The sequence below is a fragment of the Taudactylus pleione genome, unplaced genomic scaffold (assembly GCF_031769625.1).
Source record: "Taudactylus pleione unplaced genomic scaffold, aTauple2 ptg000296l, whole genome shotgun sequence".
Lineage (NCBI taxonomy): Eukaryota > Metazoa > Chordata > Amphibia > Anura > Myobatrachidae > Taudactylus > Taudactylus pleione.
In genome coordinates this window covers 21,991,971-22,010,842 of record NW_028284698.1, presented here as the reverse complement: position 1 = coordinate 22,010,842, position 18,872 = coordinate 21,991,971, and the positions used below count along the sequence as shown (strand labels likewise).

Genomic DNA, 18,872 nt, shown 5'->3' with positions numbered 1-18,872 from the left:
TCCAACTGGACCACTTCTCATTGATTTTATCTCAATCAGTACAGGGGCGTCTGAATGCATAACCAGACATACAGAAACGATAAACAAACAGACCAATGATTTATATATATATACAGTATATATATCGTTCCATATATGTCGGCACTCCAATAAACTAGTTGTGCTGCCATGGTGCCAGCCTAATAAAACAGCATGCAGAGTATTCCACTACAGCGGCACTCGTCAGTACTTATAATATACTCAACATCACCAATCCAGTTTTTTAACATTTTGGGTTTATTTCAACTCATCATCAGCATCTGATATATCCTGATGTGGGTTGAAATAAACCCGAAAAGTTACATTGGTGTTGTGTATATTAAAAGGACCGACGAATGCCGCTGTATTGGAATCCTCTCTCTCTCTGTATGTATATATATATATATATATATATATATTACTGGTTTCCTCATCTCTCGGATACATTTAGAGAATGCTCACAGCACCACCTTTTACCTTTTAGCTTTTACCTTTCCATATACCATAGATACCACATCTCTCTTATAAGTAGGCTGAATACAATTTGGGTTTGAATATTTGCATAATACTATTTCTGACCTAGAATTTATTGAGAGTCTGGATCTTGTGTGCAAGTACATTGCTTTCCTCATGGATGTCTCCCTTGGATGTGGTGCCTACATTCCAGCATGAAAGAGCACAAAAACTGCAAACATCTATTTTGATTCTCTTATGTATGCCTATCTACTTCTAACATTCTATTTTTAATTTTTCCAATTGAGTGATGCTTGATTTATGTTATCTATTGTTAAATTATAGATAGGTCTTATAATAAAGAGCACTGACATTGGCTAATAATATCCTATAATGTATCATTTTCCAATCTTACTATACTCTAGTCAGAACTTTTCAACCCTCCACGAAATTACGTATCCATAGCCATTTATCTTTTTGACGCTGCTTGATCAATCCAAATATCAAAGTTAGCATAAAAGAGAAAAGTAATATCTAAACAATTCTCTGGAGCCTCTTCTCGGTTATTCTAGATCCTTCACACACATCCCTCACATTTCTTATTCATTTTCTACCAAAATGTAGCTTCATGTCACAGTGCTTATACTCTAGGATGCATTCCTTTCCAAAGCTTTTTGCTGATCCCTTGGCACCTAATAATATGTTCTGTCTGTAAGGAAGGTTATGAATATTAACCCCTGAAGGATTCATTGTATCATTTTTCAAGCCAGAGTAATGTTATATAGTATGTAATATTCCTTTTCTGCATAAAAGAGGGTTTGAGCTGTTGAAATAGCAGTCAGATTAATGAATCCAGTTTTATGTGGCCTAGCAATTACATACTTGTTTTTAAAGGCCTTATTTTACAAATTTAAGTGCCTGAAAAACTAGGAAAAAAATCAGATTCCATTTTTTTGATGACATTGAGGATGAATTTACAGCTAAGGCATTTCAGCATTTTGTTTCTATTTGGTTTATGTGTCTGCAGATTATTGTACAGGTTGAGTCTCCCATATCCAAAATGCTTGGGACCAGGGGTATTTTGGATAACGGAATATTCCGTATTTTGGAATAATTGCATACCATAATGAAATATCTTGGGAATAGAACCTAAATATACACACAGAATGCATTTATGTGTTATATACACCTTATACACACAGCCTGCAGGTAATTTTTATACAATATTTTCAATAATTTTGTGGCTCAAACAAAGTTTGTGTACAGAAATGAAATTCATTTATATTTCATATACATCTTATACACACAGCCTGAAGGTAATTTTAAACATTTTTTTTCTTAATAATTTGTGCCTTAGACAAAGTTTGTGTACATTGAACCATCAAATATCAAAGGTTTCATTATCTCAGTCATGCCAAAAAAATTCCGTATTTCGGAATATTCCATATTTTGGAATATTTGGATATGGGAGACTCAACCTGTATTGTCAATTTACTGATGAATTAACTGTTTTGCACTGTCTGCCTGTCTGCCTAACTGTCTGTCTTTCTACTTACCTATCTCTTCCTATCTGTCTGTTTGTATGGTACGTAGTTTTAAAAGAGATGATCAGTTCGGTTTTGATTTAAACCAAGCACACCTGAACTTTGGGGTTCCAAGTCAAATAGAGGACCTCATTCAGAGGCAGTTGTTAGTTGAAAGCGGTCGCACTGAATCAGGGTGGCCACTTGCATCCTGAACGACCGCCTCCTTGTCGATCGCTAAACTGTGGGTTAACACCCACAGCTCTAGCGACCGACAAGGGTGATGGTCACGATGGTCAAGACCATCGCGACCATCGGGGCTTACAACCAGATCCTAATGTTCGGTCTGGGCACTCGTAAGACCCTGGGAGCTTCCTACTCTGATCGAGCAGGAAGCTCTCCACTGACATCAGCAATGGGAACGCCTCCATTTGGGCAGGCATGCCCCCTGCCCACGTTCCAAACGGGGCGAGCTGTTACTCACCATCAACAGCTCGCCCCATCTGCTGCGAGACCCCTAGCGACGGAGCGTCCGTCGCTAGCCAGGTCTCGCGCATGCGCATGACGGAGCCGGCTCCGTCGTGCGCATGCCCAGTGGGGCAACATCGAGTCAGTTGCGAGCGCTCAGCACTTCCGACCGACTCTGAATGACTCAGATCACTTTTGGGATTCCGAGTAGAACCCATTCCCGGCTTGGGTCTACCCATATGTTCAGAACTCGGATGTAAACCTGAATCTTGGGTATTGCAATTCATGTAAACAGGTCCAAATTACATGATTTTAGCTGTTTTATCAATTTTACAGATATCCAAAACCAAAACTGAACCAAAGCATTTGAGGGTGGTTTTGCCAAAACCAACACCATAACATGTGAGGGTCGTTTTACCAAAACTAAAACACAGGAGTCTGAGCACATCTCTAGTTTCTAACAAGAAATATATTATATCAATATCTGTAGAATTTCTGTTAAATGCATCCTTAAAATTGGTGCATATTAGTGGTGTGACCTCAGTAAAATAAAATAAATCACAGTGGTACCAGTGACTTGTTCTGTTAGAACCAAACTTGTGATGAAAATACCCCACCCTCAGTAACATAATAAGAGTTTACAGTTCTGTAATATATATGTTAGTGATTTTTGTAGAAATAAAATGAACTTAAATGTAACTTGCTTCAAGCTTTCAGCATTATCCATTTCAGGATTCTACATATCTGTACCATCTGGTCACCTGTTTGCTCGCAGTAACTGGATCTGTTCCATACACAGTTAAAAGTAACTGAAACTGTTGCCTTATTTCTATTTTCCTTTATACCTTTCTTTATTTTCTCTATATTAGAAGGAAATAAAATTTACATCCAGTATAATATTAAATGGCATGAGAAATTGAGAATAAACTCCATCTACCCAGAATGAAACAATGAAACACTTCATTCCCAGAGACATAATACCTGCTCCAAATGCCTTAGATGTAATAGACATGTAATATGCAATTTGTGCTTATTCCTCTGAGGTTCAAAACTTAATTTTCACTGTGCAAAAAACAAATCAATACAACTTTGCCGAACTAGCTGCTGATGGTATAAGTATAAGTACGTATATTTCATTTCGTAGGACAGAGCCATGGAAATTGATATTACGTAAAAGGATTATTCATTCCCCTTGGGGTACAGGTTTGTTGGTACTAATGAATATAATATACTGTAGAGTAAGTGCAGGGTTTGTGTACTGAAATAGTAATTTGCAAACATGCAGATCATACACTGTAGGTTAGCAGATGACAATAGTGGATATTATGGAAGTGCTGCATAGATGTGCAGTTGATACTGTAGTAGATATAAACTATTGGACTTAGGGCAGATTCAATTACCCATGGGGTTTATCTCGTGGGTAAAGCTCTGTGTTTAATACCTGGAGCTATTCAATTTCCACATGCAGTAAACCCGCAGATAATGTACGTAACCCATAGATTCCATGTAAAGTGCCAGAATCTGTGGATTAACCCACATGTTAAATCCCAGAGGGTGCATTTAACACATTCACTTGGCTGAGATGCAACCCCACACATGAATGGTCTCAGGATGCTTTACTGTTGGCGTGACACAGGACTGATGGTAGAACTCACCTTTCCTTCTCTGGACAAGCATTTTTCCAGATGCCCCAAACAGTTAGAAAGGGGATTCATCAGAGAAAATAACTTTACCCCAGTCCTCAGCAGTCCAATCCCTGTACCTTTTGAAGAAAATCAGTCTGTCACTGATGTTTTTCCTGGGGAGAAGTGGCTTCTATGCTGCCCCTCTCGACACCAGGCCATCCTCCAAAACTCTTCGTCCTTTGTCATGCCAACAGTAAAGCATCCTGAGACCATTCATGTGTGGGGTTGCTTCTCAGCCAAGGGAGTGGGCTCACTCATAATTTTGCCTAAGAACACAGCCATAAATAAAGAATGGTACCAAAACATCCTTCAAGAGCAACTTCTCCCAACCATACAAGAACAGTTTGGTGACCAACAATGCCTTTTCCAACATGATGGAGCACCTTGCCATAAGGCAAAAGTGATAACTAAGTGGTGAGAGGAACAAAACATTGAAATTTTGGGTCCATGGCCAGGAAACTCCCCAGACCTTAATCCCATTGAGAACTTTTGGTCAATCCTCAAGAGGCGGGTGGACAAACAAAAACCCACAAATTCTGACAAACTCCAAGCATTTATTAAGCAAGAATGGGCGACCATCACTCAGTATGTGGTCCTGAAGTTGAAAGATAGCATGCCAGGGCGATTTTCAGAGGTCTTGAAAAAGAAGGATCAACACTGCAAATATTGACTTTTTGCATAAACTTTATGTAATTGTCAATAAAAGCCTTTGACACTTCTGAAATGCTTGTAATTTTACTTCAGTATACCATAGTAACATCTGACAAAAAGGTCTAAAAACACTGAAGCAGCAAACTTTGTGAAAACCAATACTTGTATCATTCTCAAAACTTTTGGCCATGGCTGTAAATGTAATATGAATGTAACACAAAATTGTTATATTTTACAACCTAGGGGACGAAAAATGTTTGCCATTCCCAAGTACTAATAAATGTAGACATAGAGAGAAAACATACTGTTTGCCATTATTACTATTATTATTAAATTTTTGTTATACTGTCATTCTGCAGTGCTCTCCCAACAATATTGAAAATCCCTGTAACACAAAGACATGTAAACTATGGTCCATTGTTGTCTAAAGCCAGTACTTCCACAGACGTTGAGTAGAAACCACACCACCTGGAGGAAACCCACACAAGTACAAGTTGGACATTCAAACTAAAAACAGATAATGCTCTCGGCAGAATTAAATCATTGGCCCCAAGATGTGAGGGAGCAATGTTAACCATAGTGTCACTTTCCAAGGTAAATGTAAAATTTAGACAGAGGCAAGATAATTAGTTGTAGTCTTATAATTAGATTAATACTGCTTTTGACTGTCTATAGTTTGTACTGTATATATGAGGGTGAATCCATAAATAAGGTAACAAGACCTCTCAGTGCGTAAATTTATTCAAATCGTACATATAGCTATCCTCAATAGTATGGCCTTGGTACAGATTATTTTTCCACAAAGTCCCCATACTTTCCTAAGCATTTATTCCAATGGTTCATCAAGGCATCTATCCCGGCATATAATAAATCAGTGTCAAGTGCCTGAAGCCAGGACATGACGGCTTGTTGAATTTCACTGTCTTTTGCAAATCGCCTTCTACCAAGATGCTTCTTCGATGGTCCAAAGAGACCAGTGTCAGGTCAGGGCTGTAGGGAGGATGGTCCAGTACCTCCCAATGGTAGCGCCGTAACAACTCACACGTGCTGTTGGCTGACTGTGGCCTGGCATTACCGTGCAGCAATACGATGTCTGTTCACAGCAACCCAGGTTGTTTTCAACTATGCCCTCCACAGTCGGCTCAATGTGTCATAATAGCAGGCAGCATTCACAGTATCTCCTTTGGTGAGGAAATCAACAAGAAGCATGCCCTTGTGGTCCCACAACACAGTTGCCATGACCTTCTCTGCTGATGGAGTTGTTTTGACTTTCTTTGAAGGTGGGGCTGATGCATGTTTCCATGTCATGAATGCTTGTTTCGTCTCTAGTGTCACATGTTGCACTCAATTTTCATCACCTGGAAGAATACGCTGCAGGAACTGCACTCCCTTCTCATAATACCGCATCAAGCGCACAAGAGACATTCCTATTCGTTTGGTCTTGTGAACTTATAAGAGTTGCTTAGTAACCCAGCGTTAACACTTGTTCATGTATGCCAGTTGCTCATGAACAATGCTGTGCACAGTAATCAATGAGATGTTCAATTCGAGAGTAATATCACTAACTCAAATGCATCTGTCCTCCTGAATTAGACCTTCAATGCAGCACAAATTATCATCTATGGATGTGCTAGGGCCAGCAAGATCAATGCTTATCTTGAATGTCTGTCCTGCCTTTATCAAAGGCAGTGCACCAAACCCAAACCTGGTTTAATAACATGACACTACCACCGTACACCTCGACCAGTTGGCTAAGAATTTCAGCTGCTGATATGCCCTTTAGAAGCAGAAATCTGATCACACTATGCACCTCAATGTTTGACCATGTTTCTGCCAGTCCCACCACCTTACAACTGATGTTGGGACAGTATGACTGATATGAGGTGCAGTCTAATGGCCGTGAGGGGAAGCAGTGGTTTACCTGCTGTGACCTGGAAGAAAATTGGAATGAAATAGAGAACATTACACATATGAAAGGTTTTTTTACTTTACTTATTGAATCACTATCATATGTACAGAGACCTGTAATAGGATTTCATCTGGCAGCTATTCTTTGGAACCTATGTGGTGGAAGAAGCAATGTGAACCCAGTCTCCTCAGTTTGATGATTTATGGAAATATGCTGATTGAAGGCATATTAAGATCAGGGGGTAGAGCCAAGAAGTACTTGGTCGAATGTGCTCAACCCTTTATGTAAGCTAATAAACAAAAAAAAATAACATCAAGAAAAATGTATCAAGTATCGCTTGAGCAATTGCGTTAATACTATCTATCTCAGGTTGGAAGAAGGAAATATTGTCAAGAATAAATTACAGAGCATGTAAATAAAGTTAAAGTTACTTTACTCAACTGAAAAAATGCAATAATACATGGCTAAAAACAAATCACAAAAAATATTCCTTATAAACAGTTCATGTAGATCATTCCCTGTATGCAATGTGCTATTCGGGTTAGATCTCCCGAGAAAATAGAATACTGTTGGTTAATAATTCAACTTTAAGTAAGAGTAGGTGAATTTGCCATCTTGATGTTGCCAAGTCTCTGATGGGATTTGTCTGGTGGACACAAAAGCAAGTTGTCCAATTTGTGTAGTCCCAGAACCTAGGGGTGCACTCTGTGGAACTTTTGCCGGTTATAGATATGGACTTCAGTAATGAAACAAACGTGGTGTGCTAAGTATCTAGTATTCAGGATTGTGGCATCCAGCTGCAGTGGGGTCCCGCCGGCGGTGGTCTTTGATCGTCACTTACAGGGTATGGGGAACCATGTAACTTTATTTACATGCTCTGTAATCTTGACAATATTTCCTTCTTCCAACCTGGGGATAGAGTCTATTAATGCAATTGATCAAGCGATACTTAATAAATTTTTCTCGATATTATTCTTTTTATGTTTATTAGCTTACATAAAGAGTGGAGCGCATTCGACCAAATACTTCTTAGCACCACCCCCTGATCTTACTTTTAAAGGAAAGGACAAACCTCTCCAAATAGCAGCCCACCCATTCTCAAACTTAGTGCGCATTTATATATTTAAAGGCATATTAAACAGATTTTTTATGTTGATATTTTTAATTAAAAATCTTATACATAATGGATCGATTTGTTATTCTTTCACTGTGCCAGAATGTGCTGTGTATGCACAAGTCACCAGTGCCATGTTTCTGATGATTTCTTTACCGGATATGTGCAATTTTTTGGAAAATGGTGACCACACAATTTTTCTGGTCATTTCTATGCACAGACACCAGAGAGGTAATGTAGGGGAGCAGGGTGTCTGGTGTGGGCCCAACTGGAACCAGGGGCCCAGGTACACAGCACACATTAATACTAAAGCCCATACGTAAGGGGATGTTGACAGAATTACAGGCTATACAGTGGTGGCTGCAAGTGTAAATCCTGTGCACCAAATATAGGCTGGTGCAAGTGATCACTTTTTATAATGAGTAGCAAATCAAGCATACAGATGTAATATGCATAAAACTCTACATATGGCCAAATATGTGCATTTATTTCCATGCACACAATGTGGGAGCACATACACATGATTTCCATTCACTACTGCATTGGGCACTTAGTAAATCCCCTCTAAGGTCTAAAAGGAATAATTTAAATAATATCTGACAACTTACTGCTTAGTAGCAAACCAGCTTTAAAAATTACAGGAACAATAAAACAGTCTTATTAAATGCAGTTTCAACAATTCAAGCGTAGATAATAGAGGCTTTGGGCAAAATTGACTAAGCGGCAGTTTGATGGCGGTTTCTATTCTATTCTAAACCCCGGGGGTTTGGTGGCGGTTTTGCAGCGGTTTCTAAATGACAGCCCTGTTCTATTCTATTCTAAAATGTGTATTGACTGTGGTTTGGCAGCGGTTTTGCTATTGGCAGATTTACTAAGGCCAAAACCGCTGCAAAACTGCCATCAAAACACATTTTAGAATAGAATAGAACAGGGCTGTCATTTAGAAACCGCTGCAAAACCGCCACCAAACCCACGGGGTTTAGAATAGAATAGAAACCACCACCAAACCGCCAGGGTTTAGAATAGAATAGAAACCACCGCTTAGTAAATTTTGCCCATCGTTTATTTATAAGACATATAGGTACTAGTGCTACTACTATAAATAATGGAGTATTGCTTAAAATTGCTATTTCCAATAATTTATAAAAGAGACTGCACAATGTATTAAAGAAACCTAAATATTCTTAACATTGAACTGCTAGTACCCAGTTTTATTTTATATATATTTCTGATTATTATGTATACACAGTTCAATATGCAAACCATAAAATATATTATAATATAATATTGTAGATAATACATGTGCTTTAATAGCTTTAGTATTGTCATTGTATATTGTTTTGTGTCTTTTCTGATTAATATATCCATTTAAAAACATTTAATAAATAATTAACAAAAAACTATATATTTCTGTGTATTGAAGTAATATATTTACCTGGTAACACATAACATATACCATACCACCTCTCTATACCTCCATCTTAAAGCTTATGCCAAGGTTCAGCAGACACAATAGCAAGGCCATGTAGCCATTATAAAGATGGAGCATATCATTAAACGAATATACTGTATTTTAATGCCATTTTGAGCAGAAAATACACCTCTAAGTGAGGGGTGCTATAAAGTAGATGAAATGCTGTATGTTGTACGTATTGTTATGGCTTATATTATTCCTTGTAATCTGAATTGGTTGTGGGTGTAATCTCTCTTTTAAAGAGTGGTAATAATTTTAGACATAATTTATTTAGAATTAGGTACAAATTTAGAAAATGATATTACACTGCATACAGGGCACATACAGTACTGCATGGTTTGCATGCTGAAAAGAGGTAGCCAGCTCTATTTTTACTAGGGGTGAGCGGGTTCAGATTTCTGAAATCCGAGCCCCCCCGATCCGAGGCCGATCTGAGTTAGGCTCGACTTTTCCCGCCTGACTCGGATCTGAAATCGAGGCAAAACGTCATCATCCCGCCTTCCGGGTCTCGCGGGTTTTGGATTCTATATAAGGTACCCGCGTCGTCGCCATTTTTTCACTCGGCTGTGGACAGTGAAGAGGGAGGGTGGGAGTTAGGGCTGGCTGGGCTGTGTAGTGTTGTGCTGTGCTGTGCTGCTGTTGTCCATAGGGGCTGTGTCCACTCCTCCAAAGTCCATAGGGGCTGGCTGTGTTGTGCTGTGCTGCTGTTGTCCATAGGGGCTGTGTCCACTCCTCCAAAGTCCATAGGGGCTGGCTGTGTTGTGCTGTGCTGCTGTTGTCCATAGGGGCAGTGTCCACTCTTCCAAAGTCCATAGGGGCTGGCTGGACTGTGTTGTGCAGTCAGTTGTCCATAGGGGCTGTGTCCACTCCAAAGTCCTGTGCAGTGTCCCAGTCCTAAAGGGGTGCTGTAGTGTTGTCCAGGGGGTGCTCCCCCCAAGTGCAAAAAATATATATTTTTTCTGTGTTTGTGAATTGTGTGCGCAGTAGCCGCACGTGCATCAACAAAGTAGTGCCAAGCGTGCGCCTGTGTCCCATAAGTAAAGGGCTGGCTGGCTTGACCGTTAAAGGGTGCTGTAACCCCCAAAGGGCACTCCAAACAAAATAAAAAAATATTTTCTGTGTTTGAATTGTGTGCACTGTGGCTGCACGTGCATCAACAAAGGAGCAGCGCCAAGCGTGCGCCTGTGTCCCATAAGTAAAGGGCCGGCTGGCTTGTCCGTTAAAGGGTGCTGTAAACCCCCAAAGGGCACTCCAAACAAAATTAAAAAAATATATTTTTTTGTGTTTGTGAATTGTGTGCGCAGTAGCCGCACGTGCATCAACAAAGTAGCGCCAAGCGTGTGCCTGTGTCATAGGTAAAGGGCCGGCTGGCTTGACCGTTAAAGGGTGCTTTAACCCCCAAAGTGCACTCCAAAAAAAAGAAAAAACAATTTTTTTTGTGTTTGTGAATTGTGTGCGCAGTAGCCGCACGTGCATCAACAAAGTAGTGCCAAGCGTGCGCCTGTGTCATAAGTAAAGGGCCGGCTGGCTTGACCGTTAAAGGGTCCTGTAACCCCCAAAGTGCACTCCAAACAAAATAAAAAAATAAAATTTTTTGTGTTTGCGAATTGTGTGCGTAGTAGCCGCACGTGCATCAACAAAGTACTGCCATGCGTGCGCCTGTGTCATAAGTAAAGGGCCAGCTGGCTTGACCGTTAAAGGGTGCTGTAACCCCCAAAGTGCACTCCAAAAAAAAAATATTTTTTTGTGTTTGTGAATTGTGTGCGCAGTAGCCGCACGTGCATCAACAAAGTAGCACCAAGCGTGCGCCTGTGTCATAGGTAATGGGCCGGCTGGCTTGACCATTAAAGGGTGCTGTAACCCCCAAAGTGCACTCCAAAAAAAAGAAAAAAATATATTTTTTTGTGTTTGTGAATTGTGTGCGCAGTTGCAGCATCTGCATAAACAAAGTAGTGCCAAGCGTGCGCCTGTGTCATAAGTAAAGGGCCGGCTGGCTTGACCGTTAAAGGGTGCTGTAACCCCCAAAGTGCACTCCAAAAAAAATAAAAAAATATATTTTTTTGTGTTTGTGAATTGTGTGCGCAGTAGCCTCACGTGCATCAACAAAGTAGCGCCAAGCGTGCGCCTGTGTCATAGGTAAAGGGCCGGCTGGCTTGACTGTTAAAGGGTGCTGTAACCCCCAAAGTGCACTCCAAACAAAATAAAAAAATATTTTCTGTGTTTGTGAATTGTGTTCACTGTGACTGCACGTGCATCAAAAAAGGAGCAGCGCAAAGCGTGCATCTGTCTGTTAAAGGGTGGTGTAATCCCCAAAGTGCACACCAACAAAAATAAAACATTTTCTTCTGTGTTTGTGAATTGTCTGCACTGTACATGCATCCTCAAAGCAGCAGCGTCAAGCGTGCGTCTGTCTGTTAAAGGGTGGTGTAACCCCCAAAGTGCGCTCCACAAAGAATGAAAAATTCTTCTTTTTTTTTTCTGTCTTTGTGAATTGTATGGGCTGTAGCTGCATGTGCATCAACAAAGGAGCAGCGCCAAGCGTGCGCCTGTATCCCATAAGTAAAGAGCCGACTGGCTCATTTCTTAAAGGGTGGTGTAACCCACAAAGTGCACTAGTCTCCAACAAAAATAAAAAATTATTTTCTGTGTTTGTGTGCGCCTTAGCCGCATGTATATAGCAATATAACATAAATGTAGGACCAAACTTTCTCCGATAAAAATAAAATAGGGAAAGTTCAAGAACCACTTCCTCCTAGTGCTGAAGCTGCTGCCACTAGTCATGACATAGACAATAACATTCCATCAACGTCGTCTGCCAAGGCCGATGCCAAATGTCATAGTAGAGGGCACATACAATCCCAAATGACAAAGTTCAGGAAAATGACCTTGAAAAAAACATTTAAATCATCTGAAGAGATACGTAAACTTGCCAATATGCCATTTACGACACGAAGTGGCAAGGAATGGCTAAGGTCTTTCCTTATGTTCATGACTAGTGGTTCAGCTTCACATGATGATGGAAGCCCTCCTCCCGCTAAAAAAATCAAACGAGTTAAGCTGGCAAAAGCACAGTGAAGAACTGTGCATTCTAAGAAGATATCACAAATCCCCAAGGAGAGTCCAAGTGTGGTGGTGGTTGCGATGCCTGACCTTCCCAGCACTGGACGGGAAAAGGTGGCTCTTTCCACCATTTGCATGCCCCCTGCAAGTGCTGAAAGGAGCACCCATAGTCCACTTGCTGATATGCAAATTGAAGATGTCACTGTTGAAGTACAACAGGATGAGGATACTGGTGTAGCTGGCGCTGAGGAGGAAGTTGGCGAGGAGGATTCTGATGGTGATGTGGTTTGTTTAAATCAGGCTCCGGGGGAGACAGTTGTTGTCCGTGGGATGAAAAAGCCCATCATGGTCATGCCTGGGCAGAAGACCAAACATTCCACCTCTTTGGTCTGGCAATATTTCTATCCAAATCCGGACAACAACTGTCTTGCCATATGTACCATATGTAAAGGTGAAATAAGTAGGGGTAGGGACGGTAACCACCTAGGAACATCCTCCCTTATACGGCACCTGCAGCACATTCATAAAAAGTTACTGTTCAGTTCAGAAACTTTGGCTAAGACCGTAAGCAGTTTAGGGACACCTAAATCCCGTCGTCCTGTTGTATCCAAGTGCCTGCAAACCACACCGTCAACTCCCTCCTCGTCAATTTCCTCCTTAGTCAGGATCGGAAGTAGTCCTGCAGGCCATGTCACTGGCATGACTGACTCTCCTATCCGGGATTCCTCCGGAGGATCCTGCATTGCTACGCCTCCTGCTGCCGCTGCTGCTGTTGCTGCTGCTGGGAGTCGTTCATCATCCCAGAGAGGAAGTAGGAACACCACTACTTTTACTCTTGAACCTGCCCCGCCATCACCTGAAGCAAGAGGTTGTGACGCGGTGGAACTCAACCCTCTGTATGCTTTAGAGGATGGAGGAGCAGCAAAAGGCCATTCAAGTATATACATCCACCTATGACATAGGCAAAGGAGGGGGTATACACCTGACTCAAGTGCAGTGGAGAATGATTTCCATGTTGTGAAAGGTTCTCCAGCCCTTCAAACTTGCCACACGTGAAGTCAGTTCAGACACTGCCAGCTTGAGTCAGGTCATTCCCCTCATCAGGCTTTTGCAGAAGCAGCTGGAGAAAGTGAAGGAGGAGCTAATATGGAGCGATTCCGCTCGGCATGTGGGACTTGTGGATGAAGCCCTTCATTCGCTTTGCCAGGATTCCAGGGTGGTCAATCTGTTGAAATCAGACCACTACATTTTGGCCACCGTGCTCGATCCTAGGTTTAAAGCCTATATGGTGTCTCTTTTTCTGGCCGACACAAGCCTGCAGAGGTGCAAAGACCTGCTGGTGAAAACACTGTCAGCTGAAGCGGAACGTGACACGTCAACAGCTCCTTCTTCATTTTCTCCCGCAACTGGGGCTGCCAGGAAAAAACTTAGGTATCCTAAGAAACCCGCTGGCGGTGATGCAGGTTAGGCAGGACCAAGTTTGGACATCTGGTCCGGACTGAAGGACCTGGCAACAATTTCTGACATGTCTACTGTCACTGCATATCATACTGTCACCATTGACAGAATGGTGGAGGATTACATCGGTGACAGCATCCAAGTAGGCATGTCTGACAGTCCGTACCTGTACTGGCAGGAAAAAGAGGCAATTTGGAGGCCCCTGTACAAACTGGCTCTATTTTACCTGAGTTGCCCCCCCTCCAGTGTGTACTCTGAAAGAGTGTTTAGTGCAACCGGGAACCTTGTCAGCGAAAGGCGTAGGAGGTTGCTTCCACAAAATGTGGAGAAGATGATGTTCATAAAAATGAATTATCAACTCTTCCAGGGAGACCAGCATCCAGAACGTAGAGAGGGACCTGTGGTGGTGGATTCCAGCGGGGACGAGTTAATAGTCTGTGAGGATGAGGATGTGCACAACACTGAAGAGGGTGAGGAATCGGTGGATGAGGAGGATGAGGACGACATCTTGCCTCCGTAGAGCCAGTTTGTGCAGGGACAGATTAATTGCCAGCTTGTTTTGTAGGGGCCCAAACGAACCAATCATTTCAGCCACAGTCGTGTGGCAGACCCTGGCGCTGAAATGATTGGTTTGTTAAATTGTGCATGTCCTGTTTATACAACATAAGGGTGGGTAGGAGGGCCCAAGGACAATTCCATCTTGCACCTTTTTTTTTTCTTTGCATTATGTACTGTTTGGGGCCTAGTTTTTCAAACTGCCATCCTGTCTGCCACTGCAGTGTCACTCCTAGATGGGCCATGTGTTTGTGCCGCCCACTCGTATCGCTTAGCATAGTCATCAGCTACCTCGGTGCAAGATTTTGGACATAAAAACACTATTGTGAGGTGTGAGGTGTTCAAAATAGACTGGAAATGAGTGGAAATTAAGGTTATTGAGGTTAATAATAGCATAGGAGCAGAAAAACCCACAAATTCTGTGATTTTAGCTGTTTTTATGCTTTTTTAAAAAAAAATACAGATCCAAAACACAAAACCCAGAACCCAAAACACGGAAGGGTGGTTTTGGCAAAACCAATCCAGATCCAAAAAATGAAGAAAGATCCAGATCCAAAACCAAAACACAAAACACGAAAAGTGGCCGGTGCACACCCCTAATTTTTACACTGCATTTTAGAGTTAACATAGGCTGTGCCCCCATCACAACTCTCTTTGGGCCAGATTCAGAGCCGGATGCTCTGAAAGAGCGCTCGCTCTGAATCAGGGCGTTTTTTTTGTTTTTGGAGCGGCCTCCTGGCCACTCGCATAACTGTGGGTGACCACCCACAGCTATAGCGAGCGGCCAGGTTGATGGTCGCGATGGTCAAGACCATCGCGACCATCAGGCTTGCTACGAGACTCTTGTGGTAGGGTCTCGTGGCCGCAAGCCCCAGAGAGCTTCTGGGTCTAATAGAGTCGGAAGCTCTCCCACTGATATCACTGGTGATGTCAGTGGGGCCGCCCACAAATGGCAGGCGTTCGCTTGGGAACGGCTCTGTATGCAAAGCCACCCTCCGGCCACGCCTACCAATCACTATCGACAGCTCACCCCCTTTGGTGTGAGACCCGGAGCGACGGAGCACCCGTCGCTAGCCGGGTCTCGCACATGCACACGACGGAGCCGGCTCCGTTGTGCGCATGCCCAGTGGGCAACATCGACCCAGTTGCGAGTGCTCAGCGCTTGCGACCGGGTCTGAATCAGGCCCTTAGTTTGCACATTTTACCCAGTAGCAGGAGTTGCTCTTGACTCAAATTCAGCCCCCAAATTGGTAGTAAAATTTAAATTGCCTCCCTATCTATCATAGTAAAGCAATTTGCTGGTATAAATAGTTGTATGCCACTTACCACATAGAACAGCTGACCTCTTATAAATTAATGAAAATGAAGACTGGCAGATTACAATGTGTTGCATTTTATCTTTGGTTCCTATGGCGATTAATCAGATAAATGATAAAGAAACTGAGTAAAGGACCATCCTTTATTAAGCCTTGCTTTGTGTTACAAACAAACAAAATAGTGCTTAAACCAATATGTATCCGTAAGGTTGCACGTAATGAAATTATCATGGTTTTGCCTGATAAACGTATACTTATTTTTTCAGATTCAGGAATTATGTTTTAGAGTTTTGTATGTACTGTAGAGTTGGCAAGAAAAAACCTAATGTAATTAATTTGAATTAGATAAAGGATCATGTAAATGAGACTTTGGCAGTAGCATCATATCATAATTTTTCATACAGGAGTCTTTAGGTTAGAGCTCAATCCTTCTCATAGACAGCAACAGACTAAGAAACATCTCTGCATATGTAAATAATTATATGCATTAATTAGAGACACTTGTGTCTGGCACTGTAAAGGTATTGTCAATAGCCTATCCCCTTTGTTAGTTAGTATATTTTGTATGCTGCAATATTTTGGGGACCCTCTCCTGTTCCCTGACAATCAGCACTGTGCCATGCCATTTGAAATACTGCGCAGAGTATGTAACTTAAACATGACATGAACACTGCAGTGTGATACATGTGACCCTGTCTGTACTGCCGTGGCTCATTGTAAGTATCTGCTGGAACACATCACATCTGTCTTTCAGAGCCTACTTCTTGGCCTCCGAAGATGGTGCTGTGGAATCCTTCTTCTTATCGTCTGTAGTATTCCCATTTATTTTCTCTGGTCTGTCTTCTCCACTCTAACAAGTCCAGCTGTAGTGAACTTCTAGTAATTTCAAGGCCTCCAACACTGTCTGCTTAAATGAATGAGATTATGGGTTCATTGTATGGCTTGCCCTGCCTTGTACATGCATTTGTGAGTTAGCTGTATCCTGGTCCAAGTCCCAGTTCATGTCATTGGCCGTGCTCAATTCAATCTATTTAGCAATGCTAAATAGCCCCTGGAGGGAGCTCCTGGAGCTATTCAAATCAGAGCAAGGTTAAGTTGGAGAATGCCGGTTCTCGCAAATTAACCTGGGTGTTTAGTCGTGAGAACCACCATTCTCCAACTAAAGTGCCGGTTGCGAGGCTGTTAGCACCGCGCTAAGCCGGCAAACAGCCACGCAGCCAGCACTTTAGTCTCCTTGCACCCTCAGGAGGGTGCGAGAAGATATCCTTTAGTTGGACCAACAAACGTGCTGCATTGAATAGCTCCGGGACCTCCCTCCCGGGGCTATTTAGTGTTGCTTTGATTTGAATCATGGCCATTGTTCTTGTCCTGTTCCTTTATCAATGCTTGTCTTGAGCCTTGTGTATTCTGTTTCCTCTCTTTCTGTGCCTGTGCTGACATATTCTTGTTGCTGCCTATTTTGTTTTCCTTACCTGGTCCTGTCACCTTCTGTTTGACCTGCTGGAGCTTCAACATTCCTCATGCAATACCAACTCCTGTAGGTATCCAAGAACCAAAGGGTAGACTCAAGCTGAAAGGCAGCTGCTATAGGCAGAACAGCGCACTGAGACTGGGAACTCTGTTCTCCAGTAATGGTATGAATATCCCTTTCCTTGTGTTTGTCCTGCCACTGTCTTGTTGTAGTTTCTCTGTTGTGTAATGCGTCCAATTCAAATTCTGTTATTGACCATGGCCAGCCTGATTACTAGTTTGCTTTAATCTGCAGTAACATATTTTCCCATTAGAGCGACAGAGTGTGGGTTCTTTCACTGTCTTCTGGTTAACACCTTTAATTTGCTTCCATCCATCAGATTTACTGTAACTGTTAGAAATAAGATTTCCATGAATGCACACCTTACCTACCTTATTATAGGAAACTGCTCCTCTTTTGTTGTTGGTCAGCTATCAGCTGCTGAACCTTGCACTGTTCATTCATGAGCCCTATTCCTATTCCTGATTGTGTTAATAAACAAAAAGAGTTTTGCCCTTCAGCAGAAAAGTGGAATGGCATTGCAAATACTAGCTATAGAGGGGCAGTACACTGACGGGAACATACTTTTAAAAAAGCATAAGCTCTTAAAAATATTAAACACAATTTTTAAATGCTGTTTGCATCATATTAATTTTATGAGTAAGACCTTTATCATGAAAATATTGCATCCATTCAACGTACTGCATGATTTATTTGTAAATACCAATGACATGTATAAAAAAAAAAAAATCCATGCTGTGCGGGTGACATACTGTACTAATGACAGATGAAACTGGAATGTTTTTTTCTCAGCGTCTTCCAGGATATGCAATTAGCTGGTTATAGTTCCTCGTAAAAGGTATTTGTTGCCTTCTGAACAGAAATCTGTCCCAGATATGGGAAAGAATTGAAAAGCTTTCATGAACTGGGAGTCAATAGAATTTAAACATGCTGAGTATGCATTTATTCACACAGACAAATGCAAACTTGTTGAGCTGTCAAAAGTTCCACTGTTATATTCCACTGACTGCTAATTACAATCCAGCTGTTTTTTGTAACTATCATAGAGAACACTGTGCTAACTTTCTGAGCACGAAATGTCACACGGTTTGGGAACTTTAATAACGGGCATGGTGTCTCTCAGTTATGCATGTCTTATTCTGTTTACTTAGCAATTTTGTACTAAATCACAGATAATGTACTGTTTCCGTAAATAATGACTTTATCACAGATCTACACTTGTCAGTTTTTTATATACCCAGAAGATGAAGCACTTAAACTCACAGTAATACAACAGGTGAAAAGTTTGTATACAATTAATGATCATGCAATACCTCTATGATGGCTGTGACTGTAAAATAGATAACACTTGAAATGATAAAAGGCATAGTTACCTGTAGAACAGTCTGCACCTGTCCACTGTGGCTCACAGCTGCAGATGCCGCTGTCCAACAGGAAGGTTCCATGGCTAGAACACTGCTCCTGACATAGTGCTAGAACATTCTCACATTTCACACCTCCCCAGCCAGCAGTGCAATGGCACTCTCCTTGCACGCACACACCGTGGTCAGAGCATGATGGGTCCAGACAATTCTCTATATAACACAAAATATAAAATCAGTGTAAATAAAACAAACATGATCAACTTAATTTTACCTATTTACAATTCATTTTTATA

The 18,872-nt window shown here is 41.7% G+C and overlaps 1 protein-coding gene across 3 annotated transcripts in view; it reads right to left on the bottom strand.

Annotated features, from left to right (window-relative positions):
• Positions 1–18,872, bottom strand: part of LOC148511753 (teneurin-1) — a 658,333-nt gene that overhangs the window by 279,989 nt on the left and 359,472 nt on the right. For all 3 annotated transcript variants that reach the window (XM_088482875.1, XM_088482876.1, XM_088482877.1), the window contains one exon: positions 18,589–18,789. In XM_088482875.1, the coding sequence (XP_088339001.1) occupies positions 18,589–18,789 (201 nt within the window). The remainder of the gene's footprint in view (positions 1–18,588; positions 18,790–18,872) is intronic.